Here is a 20,178-nt window from a genome sequence, read left to right on the forward strand (position 1 = left end):
CTGGGGAAGGGTGTTGGAACCTGAGAATCCACAGAGGAGGTTGGTGAGGGTTCCATTGGCACTGCAGTGAAAGGTGGCAGCGTGCTTTCAGGTGTGGGAGAGGTGGAGTCAGGCCTCTGCCCAACTGAAAGCAACAGGTCCCCAAGGCTAGGAGCAGGAGAGATGTGGTCAGTGGCTGAGGATTTTATCCCAAGTATTAGATGTCAGGAATATGCAGCTAAGCGAAAGGCAGACCCCTCCCTACAGGGCATAAGGAAGTGTATCCTAGAGGGAACTCTAGGAAGGGAGTAGGGGAAGGTTTTTTTTTTTGTTTTTTTTTGGAAGAGGATGGGAAACTGTATAGAGAGGCTCCTGTGGGAAGAAACAGAGGCCCCAGGCAACCTTGTAAGTAGTTGGTTGTATCCAGCCAGCTCCGGGGGGAATTAATGCTGGTAACGCACAATGGTCCCTTTGCTGGTCACTTGGGGGTACAGAGAACTTATTACAGGCTAAGGAGGAATTTCTACTGGCCAGGAATACAGAATGATGCGAGAGATTATTGCAGGTCTTGTGTGGTGTGTCAAGAGGAAAAAACCTGTAGGACCCCAGAAAGCTTCTCAGTGTCACTTAAATGTCATACAGGAGGCATTCCTGAGGGTGGCAATGAACATTGTGGGTCCAATGCCATGACCCACTCGGAGGGATAACAAATATATCTTAGTGGTACCCTGAGGCAGCCACTTTGTCCAATACAGCAACTGAGACAGAGGCAAGAGCCCTGCTCACTATCTCCATCTGAGTGGGTTTCCCAAAGAAGATTTTGTCCGATTGGGAGACAAACTTTATGTCACAGTTGTTCAATGAGCTATGGAAGGTGTGTGGCATGAAATAACTTAAGACTTCCCCCTATCATCCCTGGGCCAATGGGTGGGTGGAAAGTTTAATGGGACCCTGAAATCCATGCTGGGAATGTACACCAAGAAAAGGGGCCAAAGTTGGGACAAATTATTGCCCTTTCTACTGTATGCTTACAGGGAGGTACCCCAAGAGTCAAAGGTTTTCTCCATTTGACTTTTTATATGGGAGAAAAGTAAGGGGACCCCTTGATCTCATTAAAGACTCATGGAAAGGGTGCCATGAGGTGAGGGAAGAACTAGTAACTGAGTATGTTCAGAGGTTTAGAAAGGAGTTAAAGGACATGATGGAAATTGTCCAAAACAAAACTCCAAGACAGTCAGGCCAAACAAAAGGCATGGTATGATAAAATCTTGTAAATGCAAGATTTTGACATAGGTGATGGTGACGGTACTCAGCCCCGCAAAAATGTTCAAAATGCAAAACTCTTGGGAGGGGCCCTTTGAGATGGTAGAAGTGGCCAATGAGGACACATCAGGTTAAAAAGCCCCATGATGATACTGTTTCCCAACTGGTACACGTGAACCAGCTCAAAGACTATCACAGCAGGGAGGCCAGAGTAAACATGATCGGTTGTGTGGAAGGGGAAACTGAGGCACACTCACTCACTGATTTGATGGCTGAATGCCAAGATGGATTGATTCTGGAAAGCCTTGAAATCTGTAGAGAATTAACACCAGTCAAAAGTGGGGCGGCGTTGTCAGTGCTGCAGGAGTACAGCGAGGTGTTTTTATGAGCTTGCATTGTGCAGATCTTTCTATACAGTGCAAGATAGTATTATTTGGGGTTTATTTCCCAAATGGGCTGTGCACATGAGTGCTGGGTGAATCCTCTCACACAGAGCTGACTTCAGTCTCTCTGCAGCTGGGTGTGGCCCTACCTGCGTTTGTGCTGCGAGAGGCTGGAGAGCCTAATTCAGCAAAACAGGGAGAGGGAATCCAGGCTGATGGAGCAGAAGGGACACAGATTACCAGCAGGACAGTGGGGTGGGAGGAGGTATTTTTTCATATTCTCTGTGAATAAATAAAGTCTGCTGCAGTTTCCACGGCATGCATCCGATGAAGTGAGCTGTAGCTCACGAAAGCTCATGCTCAAATAAATTGGTTAGTCTCTAAGGTGCCACAAGTACTCCTTTTCTTTTAGTGAAACTCCAGTACATCAGGTGGCACCTCAGAAGTTGGGCGGGGGGGGGAAGATCTAATCAGTCATACCTATTGAGGCTTGGGTATGGGTCTAGGCGCAGGGGTGCCTGAGTCAGCTGTGCACATGCTCACTGGCAGATTCATAAGTCCCAAGAGACTTTACCAGCTGACTTTTAGGCACCTTAGGATTTTTAGATGTCTGAGTTAGGTGGCAGTTAAGTAGACATTTTTAGGATCTCAATGGCACCTAAATGTTGGACTTTGAGCATATCAGTCCTTTTGTTGTCTACTCTTTAGTCTATCTGGGTAAAGTTTTCAAAAATACCTCTGACTTAATAGCCTCAGTCTCATTTTCAAAAGTGACTTAGGCACTGATGACCCTAAATCCCACTGACTTTGAATGAGACTTAGGCTTCTAAGGGACAGACTTTAAAACATATGTTGGGTCTAGAGAAGCAGATAGGTGCCTAGTGAGATTTGCAGAGTACTTAGGTGCCTAATTCCCATTTAAATCAATTTCTTCCTGATGGGAATTTTTTTTTTTAAATCACATAACAAAAGTGATGTTGGAGAACAAATCAACATCCCTTCACATTCCAATGCCTTCAGTGCATTGGACATCACCTTGCAGTGGTTTGAAGGACAAGGAGCAATGCAGTGCACCATTTGGCAAATGCAATCTCGCTAGTGTAATTCCAAGATGTTCAGTTGTATGAACTTTTCAATTTTATGAACTCCTCAATCCAATTAATTTATAAAATAGGGGCTCTATTGAATTTAACATTTATATTGTTGTACTATACAGAGGCCTCAAACAAAATGGGATACATCATGCTTGGCACTGCACAAACAGGCATTGATTTAGCACAGCCCTTACACATATGCATAAACTGTGATGGGTATACCAACCCCACACTGGTGAGGTGAGGCTTAAGGAGTTGCTCTAGATGCAGGAAGCCACACCACCTTGTTCCTGCAGGGCATGCTCCCTGTGGACGGAGAATTCAAAAGGGAGCAACTCAGCTCAGTCTGGATGGATCAAGCAGGAGAAGAGTTGGGTGCTGCAGTCTCCTGTAGAGAAGCTGCCAGGGCTCCAACTGGCTGGGACTGCACCACATAGTCAAACCACCGCAGGCCTTTCAACTGCAACGGCCAAGGATGACAAGCCACTGCCAAAAGGGGAAGACACTCTGGAGAATGACCCAAGAGGACTCCAAGGGGGACACGAAGACAGAGGTGTGGCACAGATGGAGGAACAGAAGCAGGGGTAGGAAGTGACCCAGGGAACCGGCGTAAGGGCATCTGCCCCTAGGCCATGTATTGGAACCATTATTTTGAAGGGCCCTGGTTTGGAACCCAGTGGAGCAGGGTGGGCCTGGGTTCCACAACCCCAGTCACAGACTCTGACCATTGGGGGACTGCCTACTGGCTAGGATCAGTGGCAACGCAGCCACAGACTGTCACTGTGGGGTGACATTACCACTGACTCTCGGTGCTAGGCAAGGCACCCACAGACTTTTGCCTTTTGGTGACTTTGCCACTGATCCTGCTGCTAGATAAGGTGGTCAGACTTTCGTTGTGGAGTGATCTTGCCACTGATTCTAGACACTAGGCAAAATGGCCACAGACTCTTACCTTTGGACAAGACTGCTACTGATGCTAGCCACTAGGCAAGGTGGCCACTGACTCTTGCTACTGGGTGACATAGCCTGGAGTATCACCACTAGGCAGTATCACTGCCCTTGGCTACAAAACCCCACCACAATAACTTTAAGCATATAGGAGGAGCTAGTGAACAGGAGCAGCTAAGAGTGGAGTTTTGTGAGGGACTTCTCATGGTGAAGGAGGAGCAGTTATGTGACCCTTGGGGTAAGTTTGGGTGTTTGTTGTGGTGTGCTTACTGCTGGACTGAAATATACCGTTTGGTCTGTTTGGGGGACAGTGTGCTGAGCCTAGCAGTCTGCTAGGGAAGGCCGAGAGCTGACAGCTTCTTAATAAGGCTTTAATCCTTAAGCACCCATCAACCCTTAACCAGGAGGTGGGGCTACTCAGGAAGACCAGGCTTTAAAAAGCCCACTCCTAAGCGACCAGAAGAGCTAGCAAACAGGAGCAGCTAGCAGGGGAGTTTTGCGAGGGAGTTGAAGGCTAGATACACTTAACATTCCTTAAACTTCTTTAAACTTAAGCCAAAAACCACCCTCTGATAAAAACAAAACAGCAAAGGAATTAGCTGCAGGAGTAAAAAGAGAATGCAGGCAGAAGTCCAGCAACATCTGTGCATTCGGTGCAAGGAGCTCCTGGCCCTCAGAGACTGTATACAAGCTTTAGAGACCAGGCTGACTCAGGTGGAGGAGCTAAGGGAGCCAGAGAGGTACAGAGATGAGACTTTCTGGGACGTAGTAGTATGGTCCCACCCCCAGTCTGACAGCCTCTGTGCTGTTGGGGAGGATGAAAGCCTCAGAGAAAGAAAACATCCAACTGGAGCAAAGGGAAATGATCCCATAGTTGGGACCCTCCTTCCAGATGATGATGTGGTATCCTCTTACACTGAGGAGACCTCTCCAGGGTAGGGAACACCAGTTTTTAGGAAGAGACAGGTAGCTGGGTTTGCAATGACCGGGAGAACCGCATGGTGACTTGCCTGCCTTGTGCGAAGGTTGCGGATCTCTTGAGACATCTAGATAGGTTCATGTGTAGTGCTGGGGAGGAGCCAGTGGTTGTGGTACATGCAGGTACCAATGACATAGGGAAGGATAGGAGAGAGGTCCCAGAGGCCAAATTTAGGCTGCTAGGTAAGAGATTGAAGTTCAGGACCTCCATGGTGGCATTCTCTGAAATGCTTCCAGTTCCACATGCAGGGCCAGTTAGGCAGGCAGAACTGCAGGGTCTCTTTGGGGAAAGGGGAGCCTATACAGGAAGGATGGGCTCCACCTAAACCAAAATGGAACCAGATAGCTGGCACTTAACATTAAAAAGGTTGTAGAGCAGTTTTTAAACTAAGGGCTGGGGGAAAGCCGACAGGTGCGGAGGAGCATGTGGTTTGGACAGAGACATCCCTTAGGGAAGGATCTACTCATGGAAAGTCTCTATATCCTAGTAAGGAGGAGAGTATGGAAGATAAAATACAGGTAGGATCGGATAAACAGTGAAATGAAAAAAGTCTTATTCAATTACATCATGTAATGGGAGACAGCTAAAAAGTGACAAGTTTTTAAAGTGCTTATATACCAATGCTAGAAGTCTAAATAATAAGATGGGTGAACTACAGTGCCTCATATTAAATGAGAATATTGATATAATAGGCATCACATAAACCTGGTGGAATGAGAATAATCAATGGGACACAGTAACACCAGGATACAAAATATATCTGAAGGACAAAACAGGTCATGCTGGTGGGGGAGTGGCACTATATGTGAAAGAAAGTGTAGAATCAAATGAAGTAAAAATCGTAAATGAAGCAAACCATAGAATCTCTGTGGATAGTACTATAGATAGTAATTCCATGATTTAATAATCATATAGCAGTGGGGATATATTACCGGCCACCTGACCAGGATGGTGATAGTGACTGTGAAATGCTCCGGGAGATTAGAGAGGCTATTAAAATAAAAAAATCAACAAATAATAATGAGGGATTTTCAACTATCCCCATATTGAGTGGGTACATATCACCTCAGGACGGGATGCAGAGATAAAGTTTCTTGACTCCTTAGATGACTACTTCTTGGAGCAGCTAGTCCTGGAACCCACAAGAGGAGAGGCAATTTTTGATTTAGTCCTAAGTGGATCACTGCATCAGGTTCATGAGGTGAATATAGCTGCACTGCTTGGTAATAGTCACCACAGTATAATTAAATTTAACATCCCTGTGGCGGGGAAAACACCAAAGCAGCCCAGCACTGTAGCATTTAATTTCAGAAAGGGGAACTACACAAAAATGAGGTTAGTTAAACAGAAATTAAAAGGTACAGCACCAAAAGTAAAATCCCTGCAAGTTGCATAGAAACTTTTAAAAGACACCAAAATAGAGGGTCAACTTAAATGTATACCCCAAATTAAAAAAATATAGTAAGAAAATAAAAAAGCCACTGTGGCTAAAGTAAAAGAAGCAGTGAGAGGCAAAAAGGCATCTTTTAAAAAGTGGAATTTAAATCCTACTGAGGAAAATAGAAAGGAACAAACTCTGGCAAATGAAGTGTAAAAATATAATCAGGAGGAAAAACTTTTTTTGAAGTACAGCTAGCCAAAGACTCAAAAAGTAATAGGATTTTTTTTAAAAAAACACAACAGAAGCAGGAAGCCTGCTAAACCAGTGGGGCCACTGGATGATGGAGATGCTAAAGGAGCCCTCAAGGATGATAAGGTCATTGCAGAGAAACTAAATGAATTATTTGCATCAGTCTTCATGGTTGAGGATGTGAGGGAGGTTCCCAAACCTGAGCCAAATCTGAGGAGTCGTTAGAGGAGGTTTTGGAACAAATTGATAAACGAAACAGTAATAAGTCACCAAGACCCGATAGTATTCGCCCAAGAGTTCTGAAGGAACTCAAATGTGAAATTGCAGGACTAACTATAGTCAGTAACCTATCATTTAAATCAGCTTCTGTATCAAATGACTGGAGGATAGCTAATGTGACACCAATTTTTATAAACGTTGACCCCAGCGTTTGCAGGCCGGTAAGCCTGACTTGAGTACCAGCCAAACTGGTTGAAACTATAGTAAAGAACAAAATTGTCAGACACATAGATGAACATAATTTGTTGGGGAATAGCCAACATGGTTTTTCTAAAAGGGAAATAATGCCTAACCAATTTACTAGAATTCTTTGAGGGGGTCAACAAGCATGTGGACCAAGGGGGATCCAGTGGATTTAGTGTAAGTAGATTTTTAGAAAGCCTTTGACAAGGTCCCTCACCAAAGGCTCTTAAGCAAAATAAGCAGTCATGGGATAAGAGGGAAGGTGCTCTCATGGATTGGTAACTGGTTAAATGATAGGAAACAAAGGCTAGGAATAAATGGTCAGTTTTCAGAATGGAGAGAGGTAAATAGTGGTGTCCCCCAAGGGTCTGTTCTGGGACCAGTCCTATTTAACATTCATAAATGATCTGCAAAAAGGGGTAAACAGTGAGGTGGCAAAATTTGCAGATAATGCAAAACTACTCAAGATAATTAAGTTGCAGGCAGACTGCAAAGAGCTACAAAAGGATCTCTCAAAACTGGGTGATTGGGCAACAAAATGGCAGATGAAATTCAATGTTGATGAATGCAAAGTAATGCACACTGGAAAACATAATCCCAACTATACATATAAAATGATGGGGTCTAAATTAGCTGTTACCACTCAAGAAAGATCTTGGAGTCATTGTGGATAGTTCTCTGGAAAAATCCACTCAATGTGCAGCGGTAGTCAAAAAAGTGAACAGAATGTTGGGAATCATTAAGAAAGGGATAGGTAATAAGATAAATATCATATTGCCTCTATATAAATCCATGGTATGCCCACATCTTGAATACTGCATGCAGATGTGGTCACCCCATCTCAAAAAAGATATATTTGAATTGGAAAAGGTTCAGAAAAGGGCAACAAAAATTATTAGGGATATGCAATGGCTGCCAAATGAGGAGAGAATAATAAGACTGGGACTTTTCAGTTTGGAAAAGAGACAACTAAGGGGGGATATGCTAGAGGTCTATAAAATCATGACTGGTGGGAGACAGTAAATAAAGTGGTGTTTACTCCTTCTCATAACACAAGAACTAGGGATCACCAAATGAAATGAATAGGCAGCAGGTTTAAAACAAACAAAAGGAAGTATTTTTTCCACACAACACACAGTCAACATGTGGAACTCCTTGCCAGAGGATGTTGTGAAGGCCAAGTGTAAAGGTTTGGACTCACCCCAGTGGCACCTCCTGCTGGTAGTCATTGGGAATTAGCTCATCCAGCCCCAGAGCACCCTCTGCAGGCCGGTGATCCACCTTACTACCAGCCCTCCTGTGTCCCTCCCAGGACCCAGTGCCCCTTTCCTTGGGGTGCTGCCCCCCTGGCAGAACCCCCACACTCTCAGGTTCTAGGTCTCCTCACCCAGGGGAACCTTAACCCCACCTCACCTCAGTTTGGGCTACTGCCAGTCCCCACTTAGCTCCTTATATCAGGGGCAGACTGCAGTGTATACGCCACTCATCACCGGCAAGGGGGTTTTGGACCTGCTGCCTCCGCCTACCTGTGGGCTGCCCCTCTGCAACCCTACACCTATTCAGCCTGTAGCCTAAGGCTTTCCAGGGAGGAACTCCCAGCTCCTCTGGCCCTTCCCCAGCCCTGTCCCCAATCTAGGTGCCGTGCCGCGCCCTTCTCCCTCTACAGGTAGAGGGAGGAGTGACTGGGGTCCTGGATCATAGCCTCTTATAGGGGCCAGCTGGGCCTGATTAAGCTGGCCACAGCTGCGGCAGCTCCCTTAATCCAGCTGGGCCCTAAGCCCTCTCCCCGGGCTGGCCTCAGCCCTGTCAGGGCCAGAGCAGGTAACCACCCCACTATACCAAAACTACAGCAGGGTTCAAAAAAAAAACTAGATAAAATCATGCAGGATAGGTTCATCAATAGCTATTAACCAGGATGGGCAGGGATGGTGTCCCTAGCCTCTGTTTGCCAGAAGCTAGGAGTGGGCAACAGGGGATGGATCACTTGATGATTACCTGTTTTGTTGATTCCCTCTGGGGCCCTTGGCATTGGCCACTGTCGGAAGACAGGATACTGGGCTAGATGGACCTTTGGTCTGACCTAGTATGGCTGTTCTTATGCTCTTAAGAGTAGTCCCATTCATTTCAGTTGGACTACACACGTGCTTAGACCCAAATCTTCAACGTAGTTAGGTGTCTAACTTCCACTGATCTCAATGGGAGTAAGGCGCTCTACATTTGGGGATCTGGGCCGAAGTGCTTTGCTGGATTGGGCCCACAGTGAAATACCATCCCTATCCCAAACAGCTTACAGTGTAAGAGACCTAAGTGTTATTAAGGTGTAACTCTTTACAACCTCTCCAGAAGTCTCAGCAGAAGCCAAGCCCTGTCCTGCTGAGTCAAGGTGGTCACACCAAATTGGGATTTGGAGTGGGGAGGAGAATAATAGTATAATTTCTTAAGTTAATGTTTCACTGAGAGCTGGTTCAAGGAAGAGACTGTAAAAATGGCAAGACAAAAGGCAAGTAAAATGAAGAGGAAGGAACTGCTGCAAAATTACTAACATTAAATAATATTTTGTTCATGCTTATGATCACTTATGACAAACATGCTGGGAGAAGAGCAGTCATGTGAAGGAATTTAGCATTTTCAAATGCAATTCTAACTTGATATATCTTGGGAAGCTCTACTCCCTATAAGTCACCCTGGTGCATAGAGCCTGCTCAAGGAAGGTAGAGGTGTGATTTTTCAAAAGACCTCACCATAGGCCTAATTCTGCTCCTATCGAAGCCAGTGGTGAAGCATCCATTGACTTCTATACCAGCAGAGCTATGCCAATATTGAGCACTTTTGAAAATCCCTTCCTAAGGGCTGAAGTGGAACTGATATGATGCATTAGCTCTGCACTGGAGTGAATTTCACTGTGTGAACATTCCAAACACTGCATGGAGCTAATTGCATGCAGTCTTCCTTAAGCTATATGCAACAGGATCATATTCTAGAACAAAGAATATATATTAGATCGAAGGGCCAGATTTTCAAAAGTATCCAGCGTGTAGCAATTCCCATTCTTTGCAATGAGAGCTGCTGGCTGCTGAGCAGCTTTAAAGATCTGGCCGCCAGTTGTGGATGCTATGGATATTGAGCAAAGCTGGCCCTAAAATGTGCAGTTTTGAAAGTGCTTTTTTTAAAAAAAAAAAAAAAAAACCAGGCAGGCCATAAAAAAATAGAAAATCTACCATTTTTGCTTTATGAAGATAGCAAAAGAGTACAATTCCAAAATACCCAGTGCTGAACATTTCCATTTGATTCCATTCCAAGATTATGAAGTAGGATTAAATCTACCTTTCTGCTAAATATTCTTCCTTCCTTTCTGCCAAACATTTTTTTCTAATCACATTACTTTACTCTGATTTACACAAGTTTTAGCTTCAGGAATCAATGGCCATTGCTGAATGCAAATAGGCACACAAGAAAATTATATTAAGTTTGCACAATTGATCTTTCATCATTTAAAAATGTACCTTTTAAAATTTCTTGTAATGTCAGCCTGAAATACTTCCAGCGCTGAGTGTCATCAAGTGGAGCAGGGTCACTCTGGGAAAACCCATTCTCAGTGATGTAAATTATAGGATTATTATATGTATCCTAGAACAAGAGAGCAGAAGTTTTATTCAGAACAGATGTAAGAAAACCCGTAAAATCACATGCATTCGCTTCTATCTTCTCTAAGCTACAACCCCTAACTCGTTTTCATCAAATTGCACTGACCCTATTAACTTGTAATTTTCCATGTGCTGACCTTTCATGACTAACAGTGGAAAAGCAAAACTCTGCAAACATCCATGAAGATAGTGAAATGACTTATTTTAATAAGAATACAAAAATATCTTTCCTGCATAGCATCTGCGTCTTGTCACCGCTCCTTAACCCTTTGGTACTAGCAGTCACAGCATGTCCCACTGTCAGCAATGGTTTGCATGCCAGGAAAACCTGACTGCTAGTATCCAAAAGATCATTTGTGAAGTTCAACAGATGATCGAACACTCACATATCATTTCAAATTGTAACTCCTGCTCAGTATGAGTTGTCAAGTAATAGCAACAAAAAAACTGCCAAGTCTTCACCTTTCTCAGTAGTTATGATGCAAAAATGAAACAAAGAATCCCAAGTCAACTTGTTTACACTCTTGCACCGTGCCTTTTGCTACAGCATGTGGGTGCCTCCCAATAACTGAGTCACCCATATTGCACTGCACAAATCCTTTTCCTCAGTGGTGGTTAGCTAACTAAAAATCTGGATGATCAAGTGAGTGTCACACCATACCTTGATATATTTCAGAAGCCTACGTAAACCCCAGGGAACTACAGCCAGCCATGAGCTGCCAGCAGCAGAAGGCCAGGAATGGTCCATTATTTGTTCAGCTTCTCTGTCCCCAGAAACACTTGGTTCACTCTGTGTATTTTTTTGGCGCTTTACTTTGCGAGTAGTATAATAATTTAGGGAAAAAAAGTCAGCAGTTCCCTTGATCGTCATCTTTTCTTCCTCGGTAAATTCTGGAAGCCTTGATGATAGGTAGCCTTGCTTTGTACTCATTACAGAGATCTGGGATTTCATGATGGCCGGATAGTCACCACTAATAAATATGGGTTCAGCAAACCAGTCTAAGCAAAAAGCCATATACCTTTTGGTAGCTTCTTGATCTGCAAGACAAGTTGGATCTAAAGGTTCTGCCCAATCTGAGTTTAGAGCTATAGACACAAGCCCATGTTGCTTTTCTCTAAATAACAAATCATAACTGTGCCAGGCTTTAGCATGAGCCTTTATCATGTTATGAGCTGTCCGATACGCTCCAATACCAGGTTCCATTATTCCTGGAGCCACAATGCCTTTTTCATAGCCATCTTTAGCAACAACATAAGGCTCATTAATAGTGACCCACAGTTTCACTCGGTCTCCAAATGCTCTGAAGCAAAACTGTGCATAGCTGTCAAAGACCTCAGTGATTGCATCAGAGCTCCAGCCACCTTGATCTTCTAAATGTTGAGGTAAATCAAAGTGATATAATGTCACCATGGGCACAATGCTATTTGCCAACAGGTCATCAATGATCTTGTCATAGTAATCAACTCCTGAAAAAGATAAAAGAAAAAAGGTTGGCTTCATATTTTATTACCTTAAAAATGCAGAAACCTCACTTACAAATAATATTACCACAGCGTTATTTTTCTCTGTCTCCTCAGTATTGCGTATCATCTCACAGGTGTATGCTAAATCTATTTTAAACCAGGAGGGAAAGATTTTCAGAAGTTGTCTTCACCCAGCAGCTGCTATTTAGGCACCAAAAGGGACCGCATTTTCAGAAGTAATCAGTGCACAGGAGCTTCCACTGAGAACAGTGGGAGTTGCTGGATACTTAACACTTTTGAAAATTTGGTCTCTTCATGTAGTGGCCAAATGGGAGCTAAGCTCTCAAGAATCTGGCCCTAAATGTAGGAGCTGAGCTCTTTTGAAAACTGTACCCTCATTGTATAGTTTGATCAATACCAAAGCTAGGTCTAATGGAGGGATTTTTCTCCTGGAGAACTACACAGACACTAAAGCAAAGAGTGCAATATTCACCAAGATCAAGGCACGTTGTAACCGGTTGGCCTCTTTTGATTTGCACCTGGTCAGTAGGGTGAGCCATTTCCTTTTGGATGTGGGCCTTGCTGTTGCTATCCCTGACTTTCTCAACTGCAGATTAACCAATTGCAATGAATTCTACAATGTAGAAGTATCTGGAGGCTGAAGCTGGGGCAGCATGCGGCAGTTCCCTCTCCAGCTTGGGCATCTTGTCAGGTCTATCTGACATTTGGGGCTCTTCATTGGTTGCTATTGGTCTCTAGATGGTGTTGGTCTTGAGCTACAATACTTAAGTGTCTTGGGACAAGCCCACCTGAGAGACTAACTCCCTCCTTGTGGCATTGCCACAGTTGCAGACAGCAGAGGCAGTCAAGCTAGATCCCTCTGGTTATAAAACAGAGGGGACAGACAGTTGGTCATTCGCCATGAGGATCCTGGCACTCTGAAACTTTCCCCCACCACTTTGGTCTGAAATAGCCTGAACTCAATCACCTGGGAAAGCAACAAAAGCCATTTATTTGATAGGCTTTGGGGGGCAAAGCTTGAGAGGATATTCCTGGAGGGCGAATGGGGATATTCAGTTACTGGGCTTTATCAGCTGGCTAAGTTAACATGTCTCCTGTATGATTATTTTTATGCAGCTGGGTGGTCATTGTAAATTAAAGTTGCTGCCTGGGCACTTGGTGCTTTTGTATGGGCATTTTTTTTAGTTTTGTTTAAATATAAATAAATAAAAGGAAACAGATTTTTTTCAAGCCTCCTTAGAATGATGGGTCTTGCATCATATGTAAAATATGGTGTTACTTTTTCAGACGTGGGCTAACAGTTAGCTTGCTCCTTCACGAAAACCATCTGACTTTGGATTTTTCCAATTGCATTCCTACTAATAATATTAACTTTGAATTATTATTTATAGTACAGTTAAATTCAAAGGGTCCAGACAGGACAGAGGGTGCTTTATGCAGGTGCCATACAGACAAAAGGTAGAGCTTGCCTCAGAGACTTGGATTCACTTTTGAAAATTGCCTTAGTGACTTAGGAACCCAGGCCCCATTTTCAAAAGTGATTTATGCACTTGTGAGTCATTAAGACAGAAGCTCCTAAATCTCTTTTGAAAATGGGACTTACGCCCTGGGACAAGACTTGACAGTTTGAAGACTTGAACACATGGAAGAAAGGAGCAGACAACAATAAGGTTGCATATATTAGCTGAGTATATGATTTGGAGACTTCATAGAGTTTTGTTTTTGAATATAGTAACAAAATATGTTAATGAATCACAAACAAGCCACCTGTATTAGTGAGTGAATGTGTTAGTCCTATGCTAACTAATTCTTTGCACTGGTTTTTGGATTCAGTGTGTGCTAACATTAAAAAAATGCAGACACAGATGCCCTGGTCTACATTGTAATTGTCAATGTTAGGCCTTAAAATTAGCTTGCTTTCACAGTTGTACCATATGGTTGGTCTTTTCTCAAGGATTCTACTCATACTGTTTTTTAATCCAACATCTGATGCAGCAACAAACTGAGAACCTCAGACTTAGTGTGCATCTTCTTGCAAGCAGACCAGTGCCTACACATCCGCTATCACAGCAAGATTTGATGGGCTTGTTTACAATACGCCTGGCAGTTTCCTCTCTAACTGCAACCCCACAAGAATATGGGGAGATGCATGTGTCTGTCTGGGGGCAGAATTCATCAAAATGTTCCTTTTAATTCTTGAAAAATTTAATTTCAAAGTTCAAATTTACAATCAATTAGGGCCAGATTGTGAATCCTTTACTCCCCTTGGTGGACAGGGGCTCCCATGCCTTCAACGTGGCTATTCATGTGGGTAACTCTTTCTGGTGGCAGTAAGAGTTTTCTCCATCTAGCCCTTAGCTGGCAAAACAGAAGGGCCCTTTGCTGGTTCAGCATCCTCTTTTTTAACATGGGCAGGAAAACTCCCTAGACACTTGTCATAAATATAAAAGGAAGGGTAAACACCTTTAAAATCCCTCCTGGCCAGAGGAAAAGCCCTTTCACCTGTAAAGGGTTAAGAAGCTAGGATACAGAGGTGATCCTTTTACTTTTTCTTCTATTAAAATTCTTCTTTTAAGAATCTGATTGCTTTTTCATTGTTCTTAAGATCCAAGGGTTTGGGTCTGTGTTCACCTATGCAAATTGGTGAGGATTTTTATCAAACCTTCCCCAGGAAAGGGGGTATAGGGTTTGGAAGGATTTTTGGGGGAAAGACGTTTCCAAACGGGCTCTTTCCCGGTTATATATCTGTTAGACGTTTGGTGGTGGCAGCGATAAAGTCCAAGGGCAAAAGGTAAAATAGCTTGTACCTTGGGGAAGTTTAACCTAAGCTGGTAAAAATAAGCTTAGGAGGTTTTCATGCAGGTCCCCACATCTGTACCCTAGAGTTCAGAGTGCGGAAGGAACCTTGACAACACTGATGAGAGGTGGCCAGTGTAATGTTACAGATTACTCAGTAGAATTTGGGAAATTTAAAAGCGATCAAATATCCATTTTCCAGATTTCAATTAATTATTGAAAAAGGCTTATAATCTTGTGTGATCTGGAAAGAGAAATGAAGCTATATCACTGGAAATCATCAGCATCGTCTGGTGACCTGATAATGCTAAAACTGGGATGACGCCATTTTTACGTTGGTACCCCTATGGATCAGTTAAAAGAGCAAAGAAGGGCAGCATATAGAGTTCTGGCAATGTGTGTGTCTGTGTTCTGAGGGGAGACCATCTCGCTGGGGTGTTCTAGTAAGGCCCAATTGGCAGCAGGAGGTGGAGAGGAAAATGCACTTCATATCACAGCTGGATGGGAAAGGGATAGGGTAAGGCCTGGAGGAGAGTCAGAGTGAGTCAGTGTGGATTGCCATGTGATTCTGAGGTTGAGGGTGGTACTCATTCTGCCAGGGATACAGGACCCATTTCTCTCTTCTTTTCTGCCTCCCTCTCTCCTGGTCCTACCCTAAAGTTGAAGTCAGGCAGAGAAGAGAATTATGTGCTGGGTCCAATAAATCACACATGCTGTCTGCAAGTTCTGGCTCCCTCCTCACTGCAATCTGCCATTCTGCAGCTAATACACAATCCTCCTTGGGGCACACAGGGCATAGAGAATTGAAAACAAAACAACAACTAGCCACTACATAAAAAACAAAAAATTAACTCACAGTAGCTTTAAACTTGACATTTTATAGGAGTAAAACCCCTACAACATTGCTACTTTAGAAGAAAACCCCCTTACACCTGGAAAACAAATGTTAAAGCTTTTTCCAAATGTCCAGTGTTTTAGGTGTGAAATTGGTAGTGAATCAGTTCACGTGAATGGTTTTTATTTGAAAGGACATTGCTTTAAGGTTTCTAATTCTTCTTAATTCTTTGTAGAAATGTTTATACAGAAGACAGTGGCCTTTCCATGATATGCAGCTACAATTGCTTCAACAGATCACTGCACAGGACAAGTGAGCTCCTGCCTAATGAAACGCCCTTCCAATGCCCTTTCGCTAAATGTAAAATTCATAAAATTAACCAGGCAGCTGTTTAAAAGAGGGATCAAGTGAACATTTTCAAAAATGATATTTAGTTGAGTTTGGTCAAAATGTTGTTAGCTTTTTTTCTTACCAACTCTATGGCTGTTCACTATTTCCTACCCTCTCTTCTAAATAACAAAGCCTGTTCAATAGGCAGCTCTGTGGCATATGAATAGCACCTGTGGTGCTACCTGAAAGAAATTGTGTTCCTCAGAAATAAAACTAAGGATACTCAGCCAAATTTAATTTTCATTTGCCACAAAAAGCATCCAAACTAAAGGGCAAATCCTGCCCCGGGGCATAGCCTTAATGCTTAGAAATTCTGGTGATGGTGGGATGGAATCTTCCCATCCCTTTCCCATTCAGCTGGTGACATGAAGTGCATTTTCCTCCCCACCTCCTGCTGCCAAATTGGTCCTTATTAGAACACCTCAAAGATATGGTCTCTCCTCGGAAGGCTGGAGTCACTCCTGCACCCATGCTGTTCAGAAGGATATGGCTGGATGGTCTGCTGTCTATGGATCAACCCACTCTCATGGCTCCTGCATATCCACCATCTCCTTATGGCAGAAGCTGTGATCTGCAGAATGCAGGAGGTGAATAGAGGTCTGCACGGGCAACCCAAATTCTGAAACCTGAACACTCTTAGCACAACCTTATTGGTTCTGTGTGTATGGATCTGCACAGCCCTGGAGTGGGGAATTTGCTAATAAATCTTCCCCCTCATTCTCTTTCCAGCCCTTCCCTTTCTTGAATGGGGGGGGAGGAAAGAACACCCAGGGTGAAGACTGCCCAAGAGCTCAAAGATTGACATCTCCCCAGAAGGAGTAGTCCAGGTAGCAACAAGGAAAGGGTGAGGAACTCTTCAGACACAGCTACCATCCAATTCTATTTCCTTTTTGTTTTGTTAGGGACATTTTCCTTCTGCTGATGGCTGTTTGTTCCGACCCCTCCTCTTACTCTGTTCCTGATGCAGTTTCACTCCCCCTAGTCTTCACATTCTCCTCCAATCCTCCTCACCCTGTTTTCCTTTCCTCTGCACTCAATATTGCCTTTCCCTTCCTTTGCTTATTAGCTCAGCCAAGACCCTTTCCTCTTGCCAATTCTCTCTGAAGTGAAAAAGAACAAATGTGGAACCAACATATTTGCCAACCGTCAATTCTTTGCATACATTGCAGCTCTTTTCTCCCACCCTATTCCTGTCTTGCCATCTTACACTATATAGTCTCCTTGGAGCTCTTTGTAGTCTCTTTTTTTTCCCCTCGTGTTTGTACAGCACCTAGCACAATGCCTACCCAGTCTGGAATGAACCTAAAGCCACTAGTGGAAAACAAATAATAAAAATGAACTGTGAGATCCCCTCTCATTGACCAGCCAAGGAGTATATTGCTTGAGTACCTGCAGAAAAGTCTGTCCCACTTAGACAATGTATGCTATTCAGTGTGCAATTCAGAATGTCAGTAGATTATGCTGATACACTATCCACATGCATTTGCCAATACTGTCAAATATGGGATGGATTGATTGATTTGTTTATATGCTTTCCTCTTATTTGCTTCGCAAGTTCTGCAGAGGTTCATTGTAACTTTGCACAATCCCACGAAATAGAACAATTTATCATCACTTTTTAAAAAATTTAGAACAGGCAAAAAATACCTGGTAGGGAACATAATACTCATCCCATCCCAAAAGATCATGATATCCAAGGGGATCTAGAGTATTAATTAGGAAGTTGTTGCAAACCTATAAAAAATCATCCCATAATTACTCTGAAAAAAACTTGCAATTTCAAAGCTACACTGCAGAATAGCATACTGGATTAATTATGCCAGACTGCAGCAATAACCTTGAATTAAAGCTGCAACCTTCTATTTTTAAGAAACAATTGCCTTTCTGGTTGATGAAACCTGTCGTCCCATCAGGTAACAGACGTGACCAGGAAAGAGAAAAGCGATAATGAGTCAATCCAAGCTGTTTGATACATTTCAAATCTTCCTCCCACAGAGTGTAGCTGCCACAAGCTACATCACCAGTCTGGTTCTTGAAAACTCGATCTCCTCCCTGATGGGTGAATGTGTCCCAAACATTAGGGCCCTTTCCATCTGCATTCCAGCCTCCTGATTAAAAAACAAAACTGAATCGTTAGACTTTTGACATCAAAAGACATATGTTGAATGTAAATATTTATCACATAAAGTGGACACAAGAATCTCAGTACCTTGTAAGTAAATCAAACCGGGCTTTCTCTAGTTCTTTCACTTAAAATGAATAGTTTTTTTTCAAGCTATAGAACATTTGTGTTAAGTTCTGCGTTTATTCATGGTTTTGTCACTGCTCACTATTTGAAAAATCTGTTTCAAACAGCACGTACAGAGGTTCTGACACACTGCATATTATTGTTAGCCAAAGATCAGATGCTTGTGAATCTTCTGAGATATTAACAAAAAGTATTTGCTAATGCAACTTCCACCCATGAACGTAAAGGGTCTGTCCATATCAAAGAAAGCCTTTAGGATATGAAAAATACATCCAACAAATAGGCACTTATGGCTTTCTGGATGTCCTTTGAAAGTCCTGACAGTCTGTTAAGAAGAAAGGAATGCCATTATGAGCCATGGCCCTAGGCATGTATAATATGAATTAATAACAAAGCTCTGTGAAACTTCTGCCTTTTGCTTAGACAAACGTTCATGGAAAAACTGCAAAGATTTCCACTAAATTAAATTTTACACTACACGGTCACAATCTCTGCACCATTTTCTGCATTCTGATTATGCTGGGATATTGTGTAGTGTTTTTGAAAACTGAGGTAGAGAAATCACCATTAAAAATTCAGTATTTGGCCCTGAGTATTTAGTATTTAGTATTGAGATCTGAGATACCACAGTGTATAAACTGAGTAAATGCAGATTTCTTTATGACAATCATTGCAGTCTTTGCAAAACCATGTTGTAATATGTGCAAATGTTTAATGTGAAAAGCCCTAGAAATCCCCATCCCTGAAAAGTACAGTTAAATCACAAAACTCAGAATATGCCAAAATTCTCCAGTTTCCTTTACAAGCAAAATTTTTCAAAGCTCCAGTTAATGCATGTTTCCTGGGTTACTGTCTAAAAACTAAAATGACATTGTAGGTTAAAATCATGTATAAATTAAATATCAGTTGGCTGTAAGATTAATACCTATATAATAGCTACATATCAATCCTCAGTAAAAGTGTTTTAATAATCAATTAGTATCATAGAAATTAGAGATGGAAGAGCCCTATTAGGAGGTCATCCAGTCCATCCCCTGCCAATGTGAGATTGCTCCCTAAAGTATATTCAGTACTTAATGCACATCTGTCTTGTTAAATTTAAGTTTAATGCAAGGTTAAGCATATTGCAGACACTTAATTTAAAGCGTTACTAGAATCTGTAATATTTCGATAGCCTAGTTTCTGAAAGATCATTGTCATATTTCATATTCTTTACAGAATTTTGTAACAGTACACAAGCACCAGTACAGCTACCTAAGGTTATTCAGTAAATTGAGCTCTTCTTTGGGACAGCCTTCAAACTAGGTCCATTTTTAGATCTAACAACTCTGAGTGTCCCTTAAGGTTCAAGTTTTCCCACAACACAGTGCTGCAGTATTCTCAGATATATACAGTGCTGAAAGTTTTCCACGGGTAGTATTTGACTTTAGTAGTTGCATGTTAAGTAAAGATTCAAATTATTCTCCCAGGAAAACACTCAAAGTAAAGTAAAGAATAATTATTTTGTATTATCTAAGGGTTTTAGAGTATTTAAAAGGCAGATTCTGTTTGCCCAAAATTAGACACAAGATGCCCAGTTCTGGGTCATAACATGGCCCCTTTGCAGTGCTCTTCTTGGGCAGCTAAGAATTCCCCAGGCATGTAGGAATTCCCAACTGGCACAAACTCTTCCACCTTCTTTATCCAGTCTACTCAGCAAGTGGGGAGAGTGCCAGGGATTGAATGGGATAGGACAGAAGCACCTTGGTGGTTCTCAGCCAGTGTTAGCACCCCAGAGTGGCTGATGCAAAGTAGCTGTTTGAGGCCGCTATAAGATACATTGGAGCTAAACTGGCCTCCAGACCAGCTTCAGGACTGAAGAAGAGCAAAGGTCAGGATCTGGTCATACATTTCAGCTATTGTACACACAGCTGATTGGCCAAATCACTCTAGACTATATTTATATGCCCTCAGATATTTAAAATAATGATTATAGACCATTTATATTTCAATGCACATACCTCAGTCTTTACAATTATTAAAATGGAATGCATTGGAGTAGT

At 42.6% G+C, this 20,178-nt stretch overlaps 1 protein-coding gene across 5 annotated transcripts in view; it reads right to left on the minus strand.

The window, feature by feature from the left end:
• LOC311519159 (cytosolic beta-glucosidase-like) overlaps positions 1 to 20,178 on the minus strand; it is a 101,737-nt gene that overhangs the window by 23,427 nt on the left and 58,132 nt on the right. For 4 of the 5 annotated variants that reach the window (XM_084625435.1, XM_084625433.1, XM_084625434.1 and 1 more), the window contains 3 exons: positions 17,769 to 17,996; positions 11,044 to 11,849; positions 10,242 to 10,365 (listed from right to left, as the gene is read on the minus strand). In XM_084625435.1, the coding sequence (XP_084481561.1) occupies positions 10,242 to 10,365; positions 11,044 to 11,849; positions 17,769 to 17,996 (1,158 nt within the window). The remainder of the gene's footprint in view (positions 1 to 10,241; positions 10,366 to 11,043; positions 11,850 to 17,768; positions 17,997 to 20,178) is intronic. The other variant, XM_084625437.1, reaches the window with a different exon arrangement.

This window comes from Lepidochelys olivacea, assembly GCF_965140295.1.
Source record: "Lepidochelys olivacea isolate rLepOli2 genome assembly, chromosome: 4".
NCBI classification, from domain to species: Eukaryota; Metazoa; Chordata; order Testudines; family Cheloniidae; genus Lepidochelys; species Lepidochelys olivacea.